Here is a 23,328-nt window from a genome sequence, read left to right as displayed (position 1 = left end):
GAATCCAGCCTTAGTGGACCAAAGATCCTTTTATAGACAGTGCCAATCAGACAGGACCTTGCTAGTGGGCTAATCCGGAGCTGGCACAGGACCTGAGCAGGTGATGGACGACCACCAATGAGAGGTCGCCACCTCATGATCATGCTCAGTAGAGCGAATCCTGGACTTAGTCTCAGGAATGACTGCTCGCTGCTGTCTATTGCAAGTTACCATAGCTGGACCTGGAGAGGCAGTGGCAACAAGCGCACAGCCCGAGTCTGAGCAAGACACTGCATCCACTGCGGTTGAGACTGCATGGAAGTCCATAGGAGAAGACAATGCTTGGGGTCCCTCCTGTGCAGGGGAAGAATCCAGGCGCCTAACAGCATGTGTTTTTCAACACATTAGCCAGATGATGGGACTACTACTGTCACATCATCCACTAATGCTCTCACTGTAGCAGACAAAGACGGATGGGATTTTTAGTCCCATTGGACGATGCCTGCCTACACACAGACCCGCATGCAGTCTCCGCCCACACACTTTTCCTCCTCCAGATTACCACCTGCTTTTAAGCAATCATGCACCCATTTCAGCCTTTTCCTCAGTCGGCCGGACTGCTTTGTAGGGTTCAGCAGAAAATTACTCGCATTTCACATTGACTTGCTACTCGTAGCAAATACCCACGTATTAGGACCTACTCGTTACAAGTATAGCGAGTCCGAATATTTCACTAATCACTCATCCCTAGTCATGGGCCAGAGAATAGGACCTTGGAGCTGCCCCCCAGCTCATTGTGGCTTTTGAGCATGACAAATGTCACTAGAGGGGGGAATTATGTTAGGTGCCAGGATTCTCCTGATGCACAGGGTAGATCCCAAGCCTATGCAAGCCCTATGTCTTTTGCAAACCCTATTTGTGTGCATTTTTTTCCACTAGGCAGCCAGACCCTCTTGGGTTACTGGCTGTTTTCATCAGTGGTTTGCACCTGTGCTGCCCCAGCCTTTATCAAGGGAGGTCTGCTGCATCCTTCTAGTGCATTAGTCAGGGTTTTGGTGAGTCAACCTTTCAAATGTGTTTTTTTTTTAATTTTTTGGGAATTTTTTCCTTATGTGCGCCGTTTAGATCACAAGCCTTGTCTGCCTCTGCAGTCTCCCATTCTGCTCCAGCCGCAGTGGAGGCTGCTCAGCAAAGACATCGGTCTTAGCGTCTTGCTCAGACTCGGGCTGTGCGCTTGGTTACTGCTGGCTCTCCAGCTAAAGCTATAGTAACTAACAACAGGCAGCGGCGAAGAGATGTTCCAGAGGCTAAGTCTGGATTTCTCCCCACTGAGCATGCTCATGAGGTGGCGACCTCTCTTTGGTGGTCAGTCGTCAGCTGCTCGGGTGATGTGGCAGGTTCAGATTAATCCATGAACAAGGTCTTGTCTGACTGAACTTAAACAGAACATATAAAAGGTTCCCTGGAGTGAGCGTCGCCGCACTAAGATCATTTGCGTTTGGTGTGCTGGTGGATACGTTGCCACCTTGTGTGCATGTGTACCGCTACTAGCACTCCGAGTGTGTGTTTACGCAAGCAGTGTAGGGTGGGAACTTCCGCTTGGCTAAGCATCTGAACCAGACATCCTAAGTTGCATTTGCGGATCATACACTGTGTATCAGAGCAAGCGCAACCACCAGCTTAGAACTTCCTGGGGGGTAGCTCTAGGGACCCCACTTAGCATCACTATCACTATATCCCTGTGAAGCCTAACAGGGCATAGGCTAGAGTGCTCTCTCTTGTTGTACCACTGTGTGGAGCAACCAAGCAGGTACTTTGATGTAAGGATTCCAGACTTTTCTTTGTCCTCGTTTGCTCTTATTCAAGATGGAGTCTTGTATCTCGCCCTTCCTTGGAACTTTGTGTCTGTCCTGATTATTTAAGTCCAGGTCGTGTGCTCCTCTTTGCCTGAGCATTTTGATGCTGTTGGCTCCCGAGCTCCTGCTGTTCTGCTGGTGAACTCCCTGCTGCTGCTGCTCGTTACTCAGTTCTCTGCCGCTCCTTGTTCTACTGCCTCCAGTCTTCTGGACATTTCCCTGATGCTGCCTGTGCTTAACTACTGTCTGGACTTCTAGTTGGAGCTATTCACCCCTGGAACTGCTGTGACCTGTAAGAAATCCTGACATCATCTTCTCCTCCAGATCTGTGTTTGTTTGGGCTGCTGTGCTTGACTTACAGTCCAAAAGGTACACATAGTGACCTTCTCTTGTTAATGCCGCTCTGGTATAAAGATGGACTTCCACATTTTACTGCTGAATGCATTCCCACCTTTATGATTACTGGACTTCTACACTTCAGTGCTGTGTGCATGCTCATTCTTAATATCGCTGGACTGCCTCATTAAATGTGGTGTGCTTACTCAAATACGTTCTCCTACGTTTAGTGCCTTGTACACACCTGCGTTATATTCCTGTTGGACTGGTTATAATAGCGGTCGCGCTCCGCTCTTCTGTTACTCTGGACATTTCCATATTGAGCTGTGTTTTTGTTGCAATTGCAGGAAGTGCCCTGTTAGTTTTGTTACACTTGTTAAATATACTTATTTGCATCAACTTTGGTCTCAGTGTCATATTATCCCATGCAATCAGATTCCATAGTACCCATATAAGGCCACATGCACACATTGAGTATTTGGTGAGTTTTTTACCCCAGTATTTGTAAGCCAAAAACAGGAGTGGGTGAAAAATACACAAGTGGTGCAAATGTTTCTATTATGCTTTTACTCTGACCATTCCACTCCTGGTTTTGGCTTACAAATACTGGGGTAAAAACTCACCAAATACTCAATTTGTACATGTGGCCTAATTGTTACATTTGCACTCTTTCCACACGGAGTGACAGTTAACTCAATTTGTTTACGGTGCTTGCACGCACCATCACTCTGCCATTGGTTACTAGCTGTAGTTCCTCCATCACTGCACGGTGGACCCTGGGTTGCGATCGCACCTTTTCATATTTTATATTTGGTGCGATCCACAAACCCTAACACTATGTTAATGTATATTCCCAAGACTTGCTCATGATGATGAAAACTCATGACCAGATAAGACATTATTACTTTCCATGTAAATTTATTCCTGTTGATTATATAAAGACTATGAGAACCGATGTAGAAGGAGTCACCTTGTCTTGATACAAAATAAGATAATGGATTCCAGTAACTATATGTTCTATCATGTAGATGGCATTGACTCCAGAGCAGGTCTGGAGAAGTATTTTTCAGATAAAGAAGACATGGTCTTTCGAGAAGATTCGTTAATATTTCCCACTGAAAATATTGTAAAAACTTTCACAGAGAGTATGTATCTTACTCTTTCGATGTCTGTACTGATAACTTTAGATAAATTACACATTTGTGTTTTGCCGGTTTTGGTGATCAGAAAAAGTGAGAATGGCCATCCGCAGGTTCCTCAAAGCTATGGTCTTTGAATATATTGAAGAATATTAGGTCCCTTGGTTAACAGATTCATTGTTTGTGACCTGTTGAAGTGCATGGTGCACGAAACGGCTGTCGTCCGTCTTTTTGCATTTCTCCCGTGCCATTGCCTATGCTTTATTAAAATGAAATAAAATGAATAATTTCAAGAGAACGGTGAGTGCCATCCTGCTGTCTTTTTCTACTATGATATTTCATGTTTTTTCGTCACATGGATAGAGCACCCGTTCAGCAAGGGTTACACGTGTCACACTGATAGCGGTTATAAGTGGCTTTGCGGGTATTTCATTCTCAGGGACAGTGCCGGATGTTTCTTTTTTCTTTGACTGACTATAGATTCATTGTTTTACCTCTCTAATTTCCAGAAAACATGCTTCGGATTAAGAAAGGTTAATCTGAAACATCAATTGTGGGTGAAATAATTTTGGAAGCTGCTGTTATATGGCAATATATGACTCATCAGTGTATGCTTAGGCACAAGAACATTGCACATGCTGAACTGCTTCTGTTACTTCAGAGTTATGGAATCAATGTAGCTTGTAGTTCTGTGGTTTTCTCATAACTCTCAATCATTTCTTTAGTAGCTTGTTTGCCTGATTCTGTAGCCCCAACCATTTGAGTGGTACATGAGTGGCTGAGATGGCTATAGCTGTTTGAGCTATGGTCTTGTAGATCTTGTCCAGGCAGAAACTATTAAAGACCTTTTCTTAGGATATGTTATCAGCATGAGATTGGTGGGAGTCTAAAAACAAGTATCTCCTGCAGCAAAGCTACTAGTAACACAGGGCAGCTTTGTTCAATGTGTCTACATCTCTTCACTGCCACTCCATCAATGGAATTGATGCCGCAATGGAATGATTTCATTTTTATCTTTCTGTCCAGTCGTATCAGTTCTTTTTTTTGTTGAAAAAGTGAATTTAGACAATGAAAGATCCTGTTTTGGAGGCATTTCAATCTGGTATGTATTTGTTTTATACATTTATAATTTTTTTTCTACAGGTCACGTTAAAGGAGAAGTGTTGATTGACTTAAGTGTTGGTTCCTTGGTTCATCATTTGTTTACAGCCTGCAAATTTTTCAAACCCATCATAGTGCTGAAGATGAGAGACAGATGCATCATGGAGCTGAAAAGATGGGTGGACTCACGTACAGGAGCATTTGATTGGGGACATGCCACAAAACTTCATGTAGGCCAAAAAGGAAGCACGTAAGTGCTATCACATTGCAGAAGGATCATCTTTATTCTCATATGCACAAGAAAAAATTAGAAGCAATGGGGTGAAACTGAATGGGAGGAGACACAGATTAGATATTAAAAAAAACTTTGGACAGTTAGGGTGATCAGTGAGTGGAACAGGTGGTGAGTTCTCCTTCAATAGAAGTCTTCAAACAGAGGCTGGACAGACATCTGTCTGGGATGATTTAGTGAATCCTACTTTGAGCAGGGGGTTGGACCAGATGACCCAGGAGATCCCTTCCAACTCTACCGTTCTATGATTCTTTGATTAGAACATTCACAGAGCCTTCACCAGTTTGTGAAATGCTGTAGGGTATTTTTTTTTACCCACCCCCATGAATTGAATACCTAGGTGTTGACATTTGCTTGGATCAGGTGGTGAGTTCTCCTTCAATAGAAGTCTTCAAACAGAGGCTGGACAGACATCTGTCTGAGATGATTTAGTGAATCCTACTTTGAGCAGGGGGTTGGACCAGATGACCCAGGACCCAGAAGATCCCTTCCAACTCTACCGTTCTATGATTCTTTGATTAGAACATTCACAGAGCCTTCACCGGTTTGTGAAATGCTGTAGGGTATTTTTTTACCCACCCCCATGAATTGAATACCTAGGTGTTTACGTTTGCTTGGAATCGTGAATTTCAGAACATTTGACTCATACTCGATTCTTTGCAGATCGATTAGCTCATCTCTAGTCTCAAAGACGAAATGTATCCATTTTCCTGCGCTAATCTCTATGCCCTAATTCCATCCTATTTAGTACTGTATGTAGGACAATCACTTAAATCATTTTGCAAATGTTTTTCAGTGATCTATTACAGGACAAAGAAGGAAATGTGAAATCAGCCCTCCAACATATTGTGAAATGTGACCTCGAGAAAGAAAATATAATGGAACCAATTGTGATGTACAATGTCTGCAAGATATGTTTTCTGTTGGAATGTGCTACAAATCCTCCATTTTGTGAGAAGCTGCCTGCCAGTGTCTCAGTTACATTGCACACTGCAGCAGCTTCCCTTCCCCCCAAGTGCCATAAACCAACTTCCTGTCACACCATTTGGCTTCTCTCAGCTGGGAAAAAAAGTGCGGGAAAAAGGTCTTTGTTTGAAATAAAGGTTAGAAGTAAACCTTTAAGAGCCTGCCCTGCGAAAACCGTACCAAGTAGAGATATGAAAATCATATTTTTGTAACCTGAGTGGTCCCAGCTTCGATACCGCGTATCTTTCGAAGTTCTACCCTGTCCAGAACATGAGATATGATTTGTCCCCTAATGGACGGTCATATCGCATAGATGTTTGATGTTTTCTTGATAGGCTCATTATGCTGGGAAACATGATACCACTGACGAGTCCATACCAGCTTCTCCCATAAAGTTATAGCTAATCTAAGTTTTGTAGCCAAAATATAACTTGGATGAGAGAGGTGGGATCAACCCAGAATGCACCCCTCCGTGATGTCACATAGGAAAGTCTATAAGGCATTCCCTGGCAAAACCAGCAGAGAAGAGCTCCAATCCTTGTGCTGAGCAGAACCCAGATGAGTGGAGACGTGCAGCTCCGCCTCCACCCCCCTTAAAGCCACATGGGATGCCTAACAACAATTGACTAAATGTGAGTGTACCTTCTTCTTTCATCCACTTTGCTTTATACTTGTCTAATGTACATATTTTATGTCTCAATTTTATAGCAACTTTTATCTGTAATCACTGCCCTACTTTTTCGGGGAATAAATGATATAATTATTTAGATCTGTCTCCATGCTCTAAGAATCGAACTATACGCCTTTGTTAGATAATCGCTACTAATTCAAGGGGTTTGCCACGGACCCTCTTTATTTAACACTGTGAATTAAGTAACCGTGACTGGTGGCAGCGCGTTGTGTATGGCTATTGCGGCTTGCTGGCAGTACAGAAGGGTCTTATATTGCTGAATAAGGGGCTGCGGCCACAGCATTGATAATTCCCTTACTGCAGAAGCCTAATTGCCGGTTCACAACAGGCAGCCCGCCCGGTGACTAATTATCCTAGGTGCAGTTCCCTGACTGACCTGAGGGTAAGGGGGGCGCCGGAGAGCTGCGAGTTCCAAAGTGGAACAGAGAAAGTGGGATATACATAAATCCCCGCAGTACTTGGAAGATTGATAGCAGTGGTGGGGCATCCAAATTAAACTCCCCCTGTGGCAAATTGTAGAGCGAGATTAGCTTGCTGGATATTTTTGTCACATGGTGCCAGTGGTGGGATAACTAAGATAAGCCCCAACTGTGCCTGTGATAGCCGTGTTCCGGCATTGTGTCTCGTCCCTCCGTCCGCTGATACACCCGTGTCAGTGGTGGGACTGTGACATAGTGGTGACACAGGGTCCGCTGTCTGTCGCGTTTTGGTGGCAGCGGGACCCCCGTTAGTCGCCTCCGTATTTGGACGAACGGCGGTGGGCTGTTCGTCACATATTGGTGGCAGAGCGGTGGGATAATCCTAGAGCATTAGTGATTTGGTTTGAGCAATCATTCCTCTCACTAAAAACCTGCACGGTTCCTGCGGGAATCCTGCATCATAGGTTTTGGAGAACAGACTCAGTGGTTACTAGTCCTGAGACATTAGTGTGTACTTGCAAGTATTCCCTCCCTTTTTCTCCATTTTTCTTTTCTATCTTTTATTTGGCAACCATGGCGGCAAAAGGAGAACCTTGGTACAAACGGCAGACAAAGGAAGTTCTTGCTGGGTTATGCACGTACCAAGGCCTTGACGCCACGAACAAAACCAGAGCTCAAATGATCGCGGATCTAGTGCAGCTGGACAACGACCAGAATCCAGCGAGCGCAGAAGTTGGCCCAAGTGGCAATGGGGCTGCAGCGGAGGCTCCACTACTGAGCGCTGGCCCCACATTCAACCAGAACGGGGTGGACCCCTATCTGCAAATGGCCTTGGACGAACTCCCCGCCAAAGACAGTGATGGGCGTGTGAGGCTGATCCAGCAATATCGGCAGGAGGCCCAAGCCGAGCGTCAAGCCCAGGCTGAGAGAGCTGAGCGCCGAGCAGAGGCTGAGAGAGCCGAGCGCCAGGAGCAGAGGGCCCATGAACTGGAGGTACTCCAGCGGGGTGGGAATGCCCCCACAGCCCGAAGCGGTGAGCCCAGCAGCCTCCAGACTCCTAAACCCCGGCCAGAGCATTTTCCCGTGATGGAAAAGGACGGGGACTTGGACACGTTTCTGTGAGCCTTTGAGAAAGCCTGCAGACAGTACCAGCTGCCTAGAGACCAATGGGCAAGGTACTTGACCCCAGGGCTAAAAGGCAAAGCCCTGGAGGCATTTGCTTCTCTTCCGCCAGAAGCCGATGACGACTATGACGCCATAAAGCAGGCGCTGATCGCCAAATACCGGCTGACACCTGAGGTATACCGAAAGAAGTTCCGGCACCTCCAACGTGGCCCACACGATAGCTACAGTGATGTGGTGCAAGGACTCAGGACCCACTTTGACCAGTGGATCCATGGACTGTCCGTTGAAACCTTTGAGCAGCTGCGGGACCTGATGATCAAAGACCAGTTCCTGCATCTCTGCCCAGCTGAGGTCCGACAGTTCATCCTGGACCGCGAACCAACGAACGCGGACAAAGCAGCGCAGATCGCTGACAACTACGAGGCCAACCGGAAGGCCGAGACGCGGAGGCCAGTCGCCACCAGCTGGAAAGGGGGTAAGCCTGCAACCAACCCCAGTGCCCCAGCTAGCCATCCCTCTGGAGGCCCAGTCCCTGTTGCCAACAGCAGGCCGGCTACTGGCAGTCGCCTGTGTCACCTCTGCAAGCGGCCTGGTCACTTCTCGTACACCTGTCCGGAAAAGCCGAAGAGTCCCCCAGCCAAGGCCTCTGGGCCCAATGCCTCTGTTCTTTTGGTGGGAGGTGTGGTTGGGAGGGCTAATGACAACGTTCAACCTGTTCAGGTGGGGGCCATCTTGCTACAGGCCTCAAGGACACCGGGGCTGAACGAACCCTCATCCGTCCTGGACTGGCGGCCCCTGAAGAGTTTGTCGAGGGGAAAACCCTGACTGTCACCGGGATTGGAGGCAACCGTTGTCCCTTGCCAGTGGCCCGGGTTTATCTTGATTGGGGTGCTGGGAGCGGGTTGAGGGAGGTGGGAGTGTCTGAAAATTTGCCCACTGATGTTTTATTGGGGACTAACTTGGGACGGATGGTTGCATACTATGTCCCTGACACCCTTCCCCAAACCGATAATAAGGGTAACGTTAAACCTGATGATGTTGATGATGGGAAACTGAATGTGTTACCTGCTAATGCCTTGATGAGTAATGATGCAACTAGCAACCATTCTTTCCCCAGGTATGATGCTGATGTGAATGTACCAAAGCAAACTGATAACCATTCTTTTCCTAGGAAGGATGATGATGATGTTGATGTATCTGTGCCGACTGAACCCGCTAACCCTTTCTTTGAAACGGTAGATGTTTCCACAGGTACCGAGGTGCTCAGCCCCGTCACTCTGCGGAGTGAGACGGCTGAGGAACCCCTGGCAGGAGCAAGCAACGGTGCTCAAGGAAATGGGGAGGTGCATGGGGACCATGAGGAAGGTAATGCCATGCAGCTGACCAGTGCCACCGAGGAAGGTAACTGGCCCATAAGTAGCACTGCTCCTGAAGTGTTGGGGGTGGATGGGGAGGTAGAGCCCAGGGCAGCACCGGCTGGTGGGTCTGTAGAAATCCCCAGGGAGGCAGCATACATAGCAGCTGTCACACGCAGTCAGAGTGCCCAGATCACAGGTAACGCACTGTCTTCTGGACCCTCTGCTGCTACAGGAGAGACTGAACCAGAGGTGAACCCAGAGCCGGTTCCAGAGGGTCCCAGTAAAGGAGGTACCCTGACGTCACTTCTGGTAGCCTCCAGCATGGAGTTCCAGGCTACTCTGCACTCAGATGCCAGCCTGGAGAAATTTAGAGGTCTCGCCGAGACGCCCACCTCCGAGTCTGATAAGGAGAGGGTGTTCTGGGAACGAGGAAGGTTGTACCGGGAGACAGTACCCAGAGATCCTAAAAAGGAGTGGTTGAGGGAAAGACAGTTGGTCGTCCCCTATCAGTTCAGAACTGAGTTGTTGCGGATTGCCCATGAGATTCCACTCGCTGGACACTTGGGGATCGGCAAAACAAAGGCACGGCTGTCTCAACACTTCTATTGGCCCAAGATGGGGACAGATGTAACACACTACTGCCGCTCCTGTGCCACCTGTCAAAAAGTGGGTAAGGCAGGGCCTGCTCTTAAGGCTCCCCTTATTCCTTTGCCGGTGATAGAGGAGCCTTTCCAGAGAATCGCGGTGGACATCGTAGGCCCGCTGGCTGTCCCCAGCAGCTCCGGAAAGCGCTACATTCTCACCGTGGTAGACTACGCTACCCGGTACCAAGAGGCAGTAGCTCTGTCTTCAACCAGGGCAGATAAGGTGGCTGACGCACTGGTGACCATCTTTTCAAGAGTAGGATTTCCCAGGGAGATGCTTACCGATCAAGGGCCCCAATTCATGTCTCGCCTAATGGAGGCTCTCTGTAAGAAAATGCAGGTGACGCACCTGGTATCGAGTCCGTATCACCCACAGACTAATGGTTTGTGTGAACGTTTCAACGGTACCCTCAAACAGATGCTCCGCATACTGGTTGAGACCCAAGGGCGCGACTGGGAGCGGTACCTACCACACCTGCTGTTCGCTTACAGAGAAGTTCCGCAGGCCTCGTCTGGGTTCTCCCCCTTCGAGCTCCTGTATGGCAGGCGAGTCCGGGGACCCCTTGGGTTGATAAGAGAATCCTGGGAAGATGAGCCAAACCCCACAGAAGTGTCCATCGTGGATTATGTCATGCGCTTCCGTGACAAGATGCAGACCTTGACGCAGTTGGTGCATGACAACATGACGCAGGCTCAGGCTGACTAGAAGCGCTGGTACGACCAGAACGCCCGGGAACGGACCTACCAGGTGGGTCAAAAGGTGTGGGTGCTGGTCCCTGTACCAACGGATAAGCTTCAGGCAGCCTGGGAAGGCCCGTACGTCATCCACCAACAGCTCAACCCGGTCACCTACATGGTCACGCTTGACCATGCTCGGGGTAGGCGCAAGGCCTTTCACGTCAACATGCTGAAGGCGCACTATGAACGTGAAGCTTGCGTCCTACCGGTCTGCAATCTGCCAGAGGATGGGGAGGAAGATCCCCTCCTGGACATGCTGGCCCAGGCCAAGGCCGATGGGTCCATTGAGGACATGGAGATAAGTGGTTCGCTAACCGTATCCCAGCGGTTGCAGTTGATGGCCACCCTGGAACCCTTCCGGGTCGTGTTCACCAACCAACCGGGGAGGACGGAGTTAGCTGTTCATGAGGTGGACACCGGGAATCACGCCCCATTACGGCGAACACCCTATCGGATCTCTGAAGCGGTGCAACAAGTCATGCGCCAAGAGATCGATGAGATGTTAAGGCTGGGGGTGATTCGACGGTCAAAAAGCACGTGGGCTTCACCTGTAGTCCTCGTGCCTAAAAAGGATCGAACCACGCGGTTCTGCATGGACTACAGGGGGCTCAACGCCATCACAACCTCTGATGCCCACCCAATGCCGTGCATCGAGGATTTGCTTCAGCGGTTGTCGAAAGCCAAGTACATATCCATCATGGATTTGAGTCGGGGATACTGGCAGATTCCCCTGAGCCCTGAGGCGCAGGAGAAATCCGCCTTTATCACCCCCTTTGGACTGTACGAGTCCACAGTCATGCCCTTCGGCATGAAAAATGCCCCTGCCACTTTCCAGCGGATGGTCAACCACCTGCTTCGGGACTGGAGGAGTACGCGGTGGCGCACTTAGACGATATTGCCGTCTTCAGTTCCACCTGGAAGGAACACCTTCAGCACCTCCAGGAGGTGCTCAAGCGTCTTCACCAGGCAGGCCTGACTATCAAGCCGGGAAAGTGCCAGATGGGCATGCGCGAGGTCCACTACCTGGGGCACCGGGTAGGCGGGGGTTCCATGAGTCCGGAGCCAGAAAAAGTGGACGCAATCGTGTCCTGGCCCACCCCCAGGACCAAGAAACAGGTGAAGTCCTTCTTGGGCACTGCAGGTACTATAGGCGGTTCGTACAGGACTATAGCGCCCTTGCCAAACCCTTGACTGACCTCACCAAGCAGAGGCTACCCCAAACAGTCAACTGGACAGATGACTGTGAGGCGGCTTTCGAAGCTTTGAAAGCAGCCCTGTGCAACTCTCCAGTGTTGAGAGCAGTCGACAGCAGCCGCCCGTTTCTGGTACAGACCGACGCCAGTGAGTTTGGCCTCGGTGCTGTGCTTAGCCAGGTCGACTCGGGGGACCAAGAGCACCCCGTGTTGTACCTGAGCCGGAAACTATTGCCGAGGGAAGTGGCATACTCGACCATCGAGAAGGAGTGTCTGGCCATGGTATGGGCACTGCAACGTTTGCAGCCCTACCTGTACGGGCGCGCCTTCACAGTGGTAACCGACCACAACCCTCTGAGCTGGTTGCACACAGTGTCCGGAACCAATGGAAGGTTGCTCCGCTGGAGCCTTGCCCTTCAACAGTACGACTTCACTGTAAAACACAGGAAGAGCAGTGAAAACGGCAATGCCGATGGGTTGTCCTGCCGGGGCGAACCCGCTGAGGTGTGCATGGCCGATTACTGAGAGGTAATGCCTCCTTAGCGCCCTCTTAAGGGGGGAGGTGTGATGTACAATGTCTGCAAGATATGTTCTCTGTTGGAAAGTGCTACAAATCCTCCATTTTGTGAGAAGCTGCCTGCCAGTGTCTCAGTTACATTGCACACTGCAGCAGCTTCCCTTCCCCCCAAGTGCCATAAACCAACTTCCTGTCACACCATTTGGCTTCTCTCAGCTGGGAAAAAAAGTGCGGGAAAAAGGTCTTTGTTTGAAATAAAGGTTAGAAGTAAACCTTTAAGAGCCTGCCCTGCGAAAACCGTACCAAGTAGAGATCTGAAAATCATATTTTTGTAACCTGAGCGGTCCCAGCTTCGATACCGCGTATCTTTCGAAGTTCTACCCTGTCCAGAACATGAGATATGATTTGTCCCCAAATGGACGGTCATATCGCATAGATGTTTGATGTTTTCTTGATAGGCTCATTACGCTGAGCAACATGATACCACTGACGAGTCCATACCAGCTTCTCCCATAAAGTTATAGCTAATCTAAGTTTTGTAGCCAAAATATAACTTGGATGAGAGAGGTGGGATCAACCCAGAATGCACCCCTCCGTGATGTCACATAGGAAAGTCTATAAGGCATTCCCTGGCAAAACCAGCAGAGAAGAGCTCCAATCCTTGTGCTGAGCAGAACCCAGATGAGTGGAGATGTGCAGCTCCACCTCCACCCCCCTTAAAGCCACATGGGATGCCTAACAACAATTGACTAAATGTTAGTGTACCTTCTTCTTTCATCCACTTTGCTTTATACTTGTCTAATGTACATATTTTATGTCTCAATTTTATAGCAACTTTTATCTGTAATCACTGCCCTACTTTTTCGGGGAATAAATGATATAATTATTTAGATCTGTCTCCATGCTCTAAGAATCGAACTATACGCCTTTGTTAGATAATCGCTACTAATTCAAGGGGTTTGCCACGGACCCTCTTAATTTAACACTGTGAATTAAGTAACCGTGACTGGTGGCAGCGCGTTGTGTACAGCTATTGCGGCTTGCTGGCAGTGCAGAAGGGTCTTATATTGGTGAATAAGGGGCTGCGGCCACAGCATTGATAATTCCCTTACTGCAGAAGCCTAATTGCCGGTTCACAACAGGCAGCCCGTCCGGCGACTAATTATCCTAGGTGCAGTTCCCTGACTGACCTGAGGGTAAGGGGGGCGCCGGAGAGCTGCGAGTTCCAAAGTGGAACAGAGAAAGTGGGATATACATAAATCCCCGCAGTACTTGGAAGATTGATAGCAGTGGTGGGGCATCCAAATTAAACTCCCCATGCGGCAAATTGTAGAGCGAGATTAGCTTGCTGGATATTTTTGTCACATGGTGCCAGTGGTGGGATAACTAAGATAAGCCCCAACTGTGCCTGTGATAGCCGTGTGCCGGCATTGTGTCTCGTCCCTCCGTCCGCTGATACACCCGTGTCAGTGGTGGGACTGTGACATAGTGGTGACACAGGGTCCGCTGTCCGTCGCATTTTGGTGGCAGCGGGACCCCCATTAGTCGCCTCCGTATTTGGACGAACGGCGGTGGGATTGAGGATTGTGTCTGGAAAGCTCTTGTTGATGCAGGATTTATAATTGATTGCAGTATGGTTAAGAAGAGAACGGCTGTGAGTGACCTTATTGATTATAAGAACGCGCTATTCATTGTAGCTCACAAAGAGAAGGAGCTCTAATTACTGTAAAGAAAACTAGAAATATAATTCATATTTAAAGATTGATATATAAGTCTTTAAAAGAGCAAATAATATAGCAGGGTTTCGTGTTGAGAATTATATTAATTTCCACAATTAGCATAATTTCTGTAATATGTATCTAGTGCATGCTATGGTTATATAATTATATAACTATTCAATCTTCAATAAAAATGCAATGTGTAACGTTATTCCAGAAATTTTCTAATATATAAATATCTTTCAAGGATCTCTCTTGTAAAATTTGTATTCTAGATCTTAAGAATTACTGTAGACCTATGCTGAGACCTGGCTGGATCATCTGTCTCATGGCTGTTCTATTACCTATTTGCTTTTGTTTCAATAGTGGAATAAACTTAAATTGTAACCCTAGTTTTTACTTTTTATTTTCATTAGTCAATAGTAAACATAAAAATAAGAAACTTTGTAATGTTTCTTTTCTGCGAAAACTGCTTATTTTTCCTCCTGAACTGATCATTCACTCTCAATTTTCTTAATTCCAAGCTATATCTGTTCGTAGTAATTCCCTTTTAATGAGATGATGGCGGCTGATGCTTATAAAGTTCTATGGAAAAGGGAGGCAGACACAGACATTCTGCTGCTGCGTTATCCCGAAATGACAGTTACACTTTAAGCATGTCACATTTAAAAGATTGTTAGCAATCAGTCATGTGTATCCTTTCAATGTGTGTTGTTTTAGTGTGTTCTCTCTTTCTCTCCTTCGCAATATGGAGACTTATCCACTGCAAATCAAATGTTGGGGGAAAAATTGCCAAACTTAGCAAATTCAATTTTCAGATTACCGTATATACTTGTGTATAAGTCAACCCGAGTATAAGCCGACCCCCTAATTTTGCCACAAATTAACTTGGAAAATGTATTGACTCGTGTATAAGCCTATAAATACCAATAAAAGTAAAATTAATTGAGACCTCAGTAGGTTAAATGTTTTGAATATCCATATTGCATCAGGAGCCTCATATAATTCTTCATGCAGTTTATGATGGCCCCATAAGATGCTCCATACAAAATAAACCCCATATAATGCTGCACAAAGATTAGTTATGGCCCCATAAGATGTTCCATAGAATAATATGCCCCATAAGCTGCTCCATAAAGGTTGATGGCCCCATAATATGCTCAATAGAATAATATGCCCCATATGCTGCTCCATAAAGGTTATGGCCCCATAAGATGCTCCATAGATTATGCCACATGTGCTGCCTCATAAAATGCTCCATCGATTATGCCCCCATAAGATGCTCCATAAAATTCTCCATAGATTATGCCCCCATAAAATTCCCCATAAAATGCTCTATAGATTATTCTCCCATAAGATGCTCCATTGATTATGTCCCCATAAAATGCTCCATAAATTATGCCCCCATAAAATGTTCCATAGATTATGAGCCCATATGCTGCTCAATAAGATGCTCCATAGATTATAACCCCATAAGATTCTCCATAGATTAAGCCCCATATTGCGGCTACCGCTGCTGCTGCAAATAAAAAAAATGACATACTCACCTCTTGTTGCTGGGGGCCAGATGCTGGTGTCACTGCTGGCTCGGGGCCTCGGCACCTCAGATTCTCACCTGTCCCCTGTCCACTACTGCAGTTCTGTCTTCCGGGTCCTCTGTCAGTGACGTTCAGGCAGCAGAGGGCGTGGCGTGCACTAACTACATCACCACATCCTCTGACCTGAACATCACAGCCAGAGGACATGGAGGACAGAGCAGCCGCAGTGGTGGACCAGGGACAGGTGAATATCACATATACTTACCCCCTCCTTGCGTGGTCTCTGCAGCCCCCCTGCTTCTCCTATTTGCTCTGGCTCCTTCCTTCAGCGGTCACGTGGTGCTGCTCATTAAAGTCATGAATATGCGCATATTCATGACTTTAATGAGCGGTACCATGTGACCGCTGAAGGAAGGAACCTGACCATAGGAGAAGCAGGGGAGCTGCAGAGACCATGCCAGGGGGGTCAGTATGATCTGACACCCCCATTCCCCCTCCCCCACTGACCCCCTGGCATATATAAGTTGCATATAAGCCGAGAGGGGGACTTTCAGCCTTAAAAAATGGGCTGAAAATCTCGACTTATATGTGAGTATATACGGTATTCATTCACATCTAATTAAAATATTTACTCATCACTGTCTCCTACCATTTCCAGCATTGCTCTGGTTATCTGGTTCCTCATTTGATTGCAATTATGACAGCTGGCTCACTATAGCATGTCTATTTGAATGGAAGTCACTTTCTCATTGTAAGTCTAGGAGACTCAGAACAAGGTTCTCATACGTTTATATTAAAAGGTTTGTCCGGTCCAAATTGATAAGTCTGCTCTCACTCTGTGTGACTGCAGACTTATGAATTATGAACTGTGTGTTTAGGGGATCCGTCGCTTTCAGACCGGGGAACAGAGGGTATGTATGAGTTTTACATATTCTTGTTCACCAGGCCTGGTCTCACTCCATACACTTGTGTTGAGCCAACGCCACTCCCCGTCAGATGATGTAGTCGTCTCATGGGCATGGCCAACTGGAGGGTGTGGCCTCACTCCGTACAAGTTAATAAAGTGCGAGGTCGTGCCCACTGGCCAGGGATACGTGTATCTACCTTAGAAGGGAGAAAGTCCAGGTGATAGGCATCAAGTTTCCCCCACTGCAAAGGGGGAATCTCAAGCCTTGTCCTCTGCGGTCTCCCATTCTTTGCGGCCGCAGAGATCCCTGCTCAGCAGAGACATAGGTCTCAGTGTCTTGCCCAGGCTAATGCTAGGCATCTGGTTGCTCCTCCAGGCTCAGCTATTGTCCAATGCATGAGTCAGCGGCGAGCAGACGCTCCTGGCACTAAGTCCTGTTTTCCTCCTACTGAGCATGCCCGTGGGATGACCTCTCATTGGAGGTCAGAGGTCACATGCTCAGGTCCTGTTGCTGCTCCGATTGGACCACCAGGAAGGTCCTGGAAGGCTGCAACTATAAAAGGTTTGCATGGCTGCCTGGCCATGTGCTAATATAGAAAAAGATTATAGACAATGTGGAGTGAGTGTTGTATGCATGTATGACTGTCTCTGGTGAATGACTCATTATGAAACTCCTACCCTTGGTACGCATGTGTTGTGTAGCCTAACCTGTTACGCTCCCAGGCTGAGATGCAGGTAGGAGGCAAAGTCAGAGACTGGCATCAGCGTCCACCGGTGGCTTTGTCTGTATGCCATGATGCACGTGGTCGGCACTCCACGGTAGCCAGCATCCATTAGTGGCGTCCGCAGGTGCGATGTGTTCTTGGGGCTGAGTTCTGTGACCGTTTACTGAGCGCTCCCTTGCTGAGCTCTGTGAGCTTAAACAGGCTCCGGCATTTATGTTCCGTGGTAGTGCGGCTCTGTGAGGTAAGAGAGTCCTCTCCTGTACACACTGGGTGACAATAACCTGTGTGTGGTCTTCCTTTATACTGCCATATATCGTCCGCCATTACCAAGCAGCAGTTTACCATCTCTGCACGGTGGACCCCGGGCTGCACACTCACCTTATTATCATCTTTTATTATTTGGTGCATTCCGCCAGCCCTAACACCAGGTACTACAGAACATAATGCAAAACCCAGATACATTAGGCATATGCAACACAGCACCACCTAGGGGTGTGATGAGCCACCAAAGCCAAAGAACTGACTCCATAAGAATGTGTAAAAAAGCAGGAGAAAGAGGAGTAGCGGGTAAACATGAAAAAGATTTTAATAAGTAATCGACATTTAAAACAGCTGGTAATACAAGAATATATAAAACGAGGAACAAAGACAGACAAAATGACAGCCATAGGTCAATCAACTATCTTATATACAATCCAAAACACTATGGTTAGGTGAAAGAGGCACATATACATATAGTGTTAGTCTCTGACCACTTCCCTCTTGTGAAAGTCTGTATGAAGGGGATGTATGCACTTGGCATGCGTCTTCTAACTGGCAGCACAAAAGAGTTCCAGCGCATTGGGACAGAAGGTTAGGATTAGGGCATGTGATATCTAAGGGGGGATTGTTATGGAAATAAATAAAACATATAGATCTCACTTGCATATATACTAACAGCTAATATAAACACTGTAATCAATTGCTTAAAATTGCTGCCACAAACCAGGCAATGTCTTGGAACTTTCCAGACATAAAGAGTAACTGAACCCCAGATGTCCCGAGCTGATGTGTCAACTTCTAGCCTAATTGCAGGAAAAGCAACAGTTACACATTAGATGCTTAATTGGCCTGTTGTTATGCATTAACCACAATCTTCCATGTATTCAGATAACCAATAACCTAGAAGTTTGACCATATGGTAACTAACTAACCAACCAACCAGTGTGACCACCACTTTCTATATGCAACTATAAAAACATGTATGTACAATAAAGCATCAGTATTGATGGAATGTTATTCTGTCACCCTTGGTGCGCAGTGTCATTTTTGAGTGCTCACTCAGCCTAATTGGGAAGGGCCACAGCACACACAGGGATAGATTTATCTAATCAAATTTCCTTCACAGTGTCAATCGGACTGCTACTACACAGACTGACCGCGGCTCTCTCGGCTCAAGTGTGATAACTTCACATATTTTTTGATTTTGAAGAGCTTTAACCAATTTGTGCATTGTTGTTCGATATTCGGCCAAAACCTACAGACTCGTTTTTGAGCCTTTAATGCTCTTACAACTTTCAATAATGATGCAAATTTTCTTACTTCATTGAACCCCTAAGCCAATCCAAAATAAAATCTTTTCTGATACTTTATTTCCAATGATACTTAAAATAAGCCAGAAGAAAAAAAATCTACATTTGTCATCTGAGATCAATATTCTCATCTATAGGGTACAGTATCTTAGCACTCACACCTTTGATGAATCAGGTCCTTCTAACTGTACTTTAAGACAAGGTATAGAGAAGCCGGGTTCTATTGATGGTGACTGGGACAATTATTTTTTTTATTTATTTATTTTGTTTCAGTGACCTGTTGCAGGAGAAACAATAAAAGATGAGACTAGCAATGCAACATGTTGCATAAGTTGACCTGTGGAAAGTAAATATGATGGGTTCGATCATCTTACCACCAGGAGATTGTATCATCAGTGCTTGGCTCCTGGATCCTATCTGCAAAGATCAAAATGACTATATGGGATATCCCAGGAGGTTCTTAGGGTTGCTGAAACCTGAAGGGCACAATATTTTATTTGGAGGATTATATGTAACATATTACACAATCTCAGTTCCATATAATAAATCATAATAATAATACATTTTATTTCTATAGCGCCGACATATTCTGCAGCACTTTACATTTCAGAGGGGACTTGTACAGACGATAGACATTACAGGATAACAATAATCACATAGATCATAACAGATACCAAGAGGAATGAGGGCCCTGCGCGCAAGCTTACAATCTATGAGGAAAAAAGGTAGACACGAAAGGTGGGTGGTAACAATTGCCCTGATTGTATGAACCAGCCATAATGTTAAGTGTGTAACAGTACAGACACAGAGGGCTAATGGATGTATAAAGCATGTGGGAACATGATGCGGGGAACCTGGTTATGGTAAAACTTTTGGCTGTGCCACACAGGGATAGATTAGGTTAATGTGTTGAGGCGGTAGGCCAGTCTGAATAAATGAGTTTTCAGGGCACGCTTAAAATTGTGGGGATTGGGGACTAATCGTATTGACCTGGGAAGTGCATTCCAAAGAATTAGCGCAGCATGTGTATAGTCTTGGAGACGGGAGTGGGAGGTTCTGATTCAGGTATGATGACAATTTTGTTAGGAAAGCTCTGGTTGGAGTAGGTTTTATCATTGACCATTGGAAAGTTAAGAAGGGAACTGTTCAGAGTGAACTTATGGATTAAAAAGCGTGTTATATTCATTGTAGCTCACAAGCATAAACAGAATTAAGTGTTAAATTTTCAGGTGAAGCTTTAGAAAAAATATAACAATCTTTAAGAATTGTTTATGTGGTTTAATATCTCTACATAATTAATATCAAATATCATTAATTGCATAAGTAGACTCTATTGTAGTACAATAGTACATTGCAGTACATTGTTGAATTCAGCCTTTAAAATACTTACCTTATGCAAATGATACGAATTATGCAAATTGTATTATATTACATTAACGTATATCTCCATTGTTGATATTAATGTGTTTGAAAATATTATAGATTGACAAATAAAGAAGTTTCTAGAGATTTCTATTTTCTTTAATGATATTTTCCATTAAAAACTATTTGATTATATACAGACAATTTATTGTCATAATTGATTCTTGTTAACACTCTTTGCAAGTCAGTTCCTGGTGATTATATAAAAACTCTTACAATTACTTATTCTGCCTTTCTCCCCAGTTAATTCTTCTCTTTCCCATTAGGTCCATAGCATCTCTTGATTAAAAACTGACTAGCTGATTACTTCTAAGTTACATGTAGAAGCTGGAGGTCAATTTTTCCTGTGTGACTCATAAGTTGCTGCAAAAGTCACTGGCAAGGGGGAGAATGGAGAAGCTGGGTCAAGATTTGATAAAGGGGATATACAGTAAATTTAAACGCAAGAGACTTGCTGTTTCTACATACACCAGAGAGAAGAGAAAAAGTAACTGAGTAGAAAGAAAAAATAAACAATTGTAAGTGCACAGTGCTGTATAAAATGATGACTGCAATATATTAAGAGGATAAAATTTTTGATGGGAGAGCTTCTTTAAAATTTCCCATTGGAAATTTAACAACAACTTTTATAGAGGGGTTTTAATTAGTTTACTAATGTTTATTTTTTTCTTATTTACTGATGAATTAACCAGGTGACATTGAATAAATAATGTATAATATTGAGAGGCACGTTATGTGTCATGGGATTTTCTTGTGTAAGCACTGAAGAGAAGGAGACATTTAGTAGATTGGCTTTTCCTTCACCCGATTCCACCATTTCGCCCAGGTTATGTTTTAGAGGGCCAATACTAGCTTTTTTGAGTTTCTCGCCATTTATGTAGTTAAAAAAATATTTATGAATTGTTTTTACTTTTTTTGGCAATTAGCCTATCCCAATCTTTGCTACCTTGATTTGTTTCTTTTACATAATTTATTTTTTCCCTATAATTGTTTAATACCTCATCATTACCCTCTTGATTTAAATCCCTACACACATTCTTTTTTTGACATTTATTGACTCTATTTAGCCAGCATTTCTTGCTTGTCTACTCCCATCGGGTATATATTGTGAGCAGGTCTTAATCAGGAGGCTTAAAAATGTTCTCATTTGCTTTCTGTACATTTATTTTTATGGAAATTGTTTCAGTTTATTGCACTCATCTCTTAGCTGATGGAACCTCTGCTATACATGTCATTAGACTATAAGTGAAAATTTATTATTTTGTGATTACCATTACCCAAGTGATCGCCGACCCATACATTTGATATTCCATCAGCCTATTGGTAAAATTAAATCTAGACATGCCCCCTATTTTAGGGACTTGTACCAGTTGTGAGAGGTAATTGTATCCTATTACTGTTGGTTATCATTTCTGGATCTGCTGGTTTCTTCTCCCCATTTTATATCACGGTAGTTGAAGTCCCCATAAAAATGACTTCACCATGATTTGCTGCCTCATCTATTTGCTTTATGATTATATTTTCTGCCACATTCATTATATTTGGAGACTTAAAAAGAACACTTATCAATATTTTATTTTTCTTTCTTCCTTCCCTTATTTCTGCCCACAGGAACTCTACATTTTCATAGGCCTCACATATATTATCACCTAGGATGTGTTTAAGGGAAGATTTTACATACAGCTCTGACAAAAATTAAGAGACCACTTTCAAATGTTCAGGTTGTATGATTTTTCTCTTTATAGGTATCTTTTTGAGTAAAATGTAAATTTTTCTTTTAGTCTATAAACTTCTGACATGTTTCCGAATTTCCAAGCAATAATTTTTTTTTTTTTCTGAAAACGAGAAAGGGTAAAAGAAAAATCTAGTGCTTTAAGACATCAAATAATGCAAAGAAAACAAGTTCCTAATCATTTAGAAACAACAATACTAATGTTTTAACTCAGAAAGAGCTCAGAAATAAATATTTTTTGGAATAACCATGATTTTTAATCACACCTTTCATTTGTCTTGGCATGCTTTTCACCAGTCTTTCACACTGCTCCTGGCACAAAAATTTAAGCAGTTCTTTGTTTGATGGCTTGTGACTATCCATCATCCTCTTGATTACATTCCAGAGGTTTTCAATGTGGTTCAGGTCTGGAGATTGGGCTGGCCATAGCAAGGTTTTGATGTGGTGGTCTCTTAATTTTTGCCAGAGCTGTATAAGATAATCCATCCCCCTTGCTTATTTGTATGGTTATTCCTGAACAGATTGCCACCCTGTTGAATTCACTATATCACCCCTCTCATATTTATCCTGGAAAAAACTCTCACAAAAACAAGGAATGAAGGACATCAACATGCATATGCTCATCACTGCTATGTGTTTCCTAGGGACCCTGGAGGTCCATGTTACCTGCTGCAAGATTTGAAGGTGAAGGAATAGGAGGAGGACGACAATGCTGGCGACGACAACCAACCATCACAGCAGGGTGATGAAAATGAACCAGTCGGAACCTTCAAATGTGCTGGCTATGATGGCAAGCTGTATGCCAGAATGCTTGTGGGGTGATTTTTTTTTAGTTTTACCAAGTAATGGAATCACTTTTGGATAGCCTTGCTTTTAACCCCTCACTATAAAAGCAAAAGAGGGGATTTTATTTCCAAAAGGGAATTCAGGTTGGCTTATTACCAGGACACGATTTGTTATCTGCTCAGAAAAGCTTTCACTGAGCAGACTCCTGCCACCACTACCCCACATCTACCCCGAAAAAGGGATAATTTTGGGGGGTAGGCTGTTCATTATTATTGGTTACCATCCGTCTTCTCCTACTCAAATGAGGTCACTTAGACATTAAGGTTGCATTTGAACACAGTCCTATGAGACATCAGAGTGTTATATACATATTTTTGGGTCAGTTACAGATTTTACAGTAGAGAGATTCATGGTAAATAAATTCAGCACAAATTATTTGGGAAAATTCAAAAAGCTAGCAAAATTTAAATTTCAAAAGATCCACCCAACTCTAATTGGAAACCAGACATCAAATGCTAGCCATTGAGTGCAAGTATCATCCTATTAAAAACTTAGCAGCTCTTCAATGTGTTGAG

The 23,328-nt window shown here is 44.9% G+C and overlaps 1 protein-coding gene across 1 annotated transcript; it reads left to right on the top strand.

Moving 5' to 3' along the window:
* The first annotated feature begins 3,163 nt into the window (after positions 1-3,163).
* On the top strand, positions 3,164-19,366 carry LOC141098028 (nicotinamide N-methyltransferase-like). The gene is made up of 5 exons (XM_073585625.1): positions 3,164-3,316; positions 4,454-4,661; positions 5,500-5,598; positions 6,693-6,700; positions 19,194-19,366. The coding sequence occupies exons 1-5, from the start codon at positions 3,166-3,168 to the stop codon at positions 19,364-19,366; spliced, it is 639 nt and encodes a 212-aa protein (XP_073441726.1). The 5' UTR covers positions 3,164-3,165.
* The last annotated feature ends 3,962 nt before the right edge of the window (positions 19,367-23,328 follow it).

Source organism: Dendrobates tinctorius, unplaced genomic scaffold, assembly GCF_039654945.1.
Source record: "Dendrobates tinctorius isolate UK_male_01 unplaced genomic scaffold, ASM3965494v1 ptg000086l, whole genome shotgun sequence".
Classification (NCBI taxonomy): Eukaryota; Metazoa; Chordata; class Amphibia; order Anura; family Dendrobatidae; genus Dendrobates; species Dendrobates tinctorius.
This window is presented reverse-complemented; position numbering and strand designations above follow the sequence as displayed.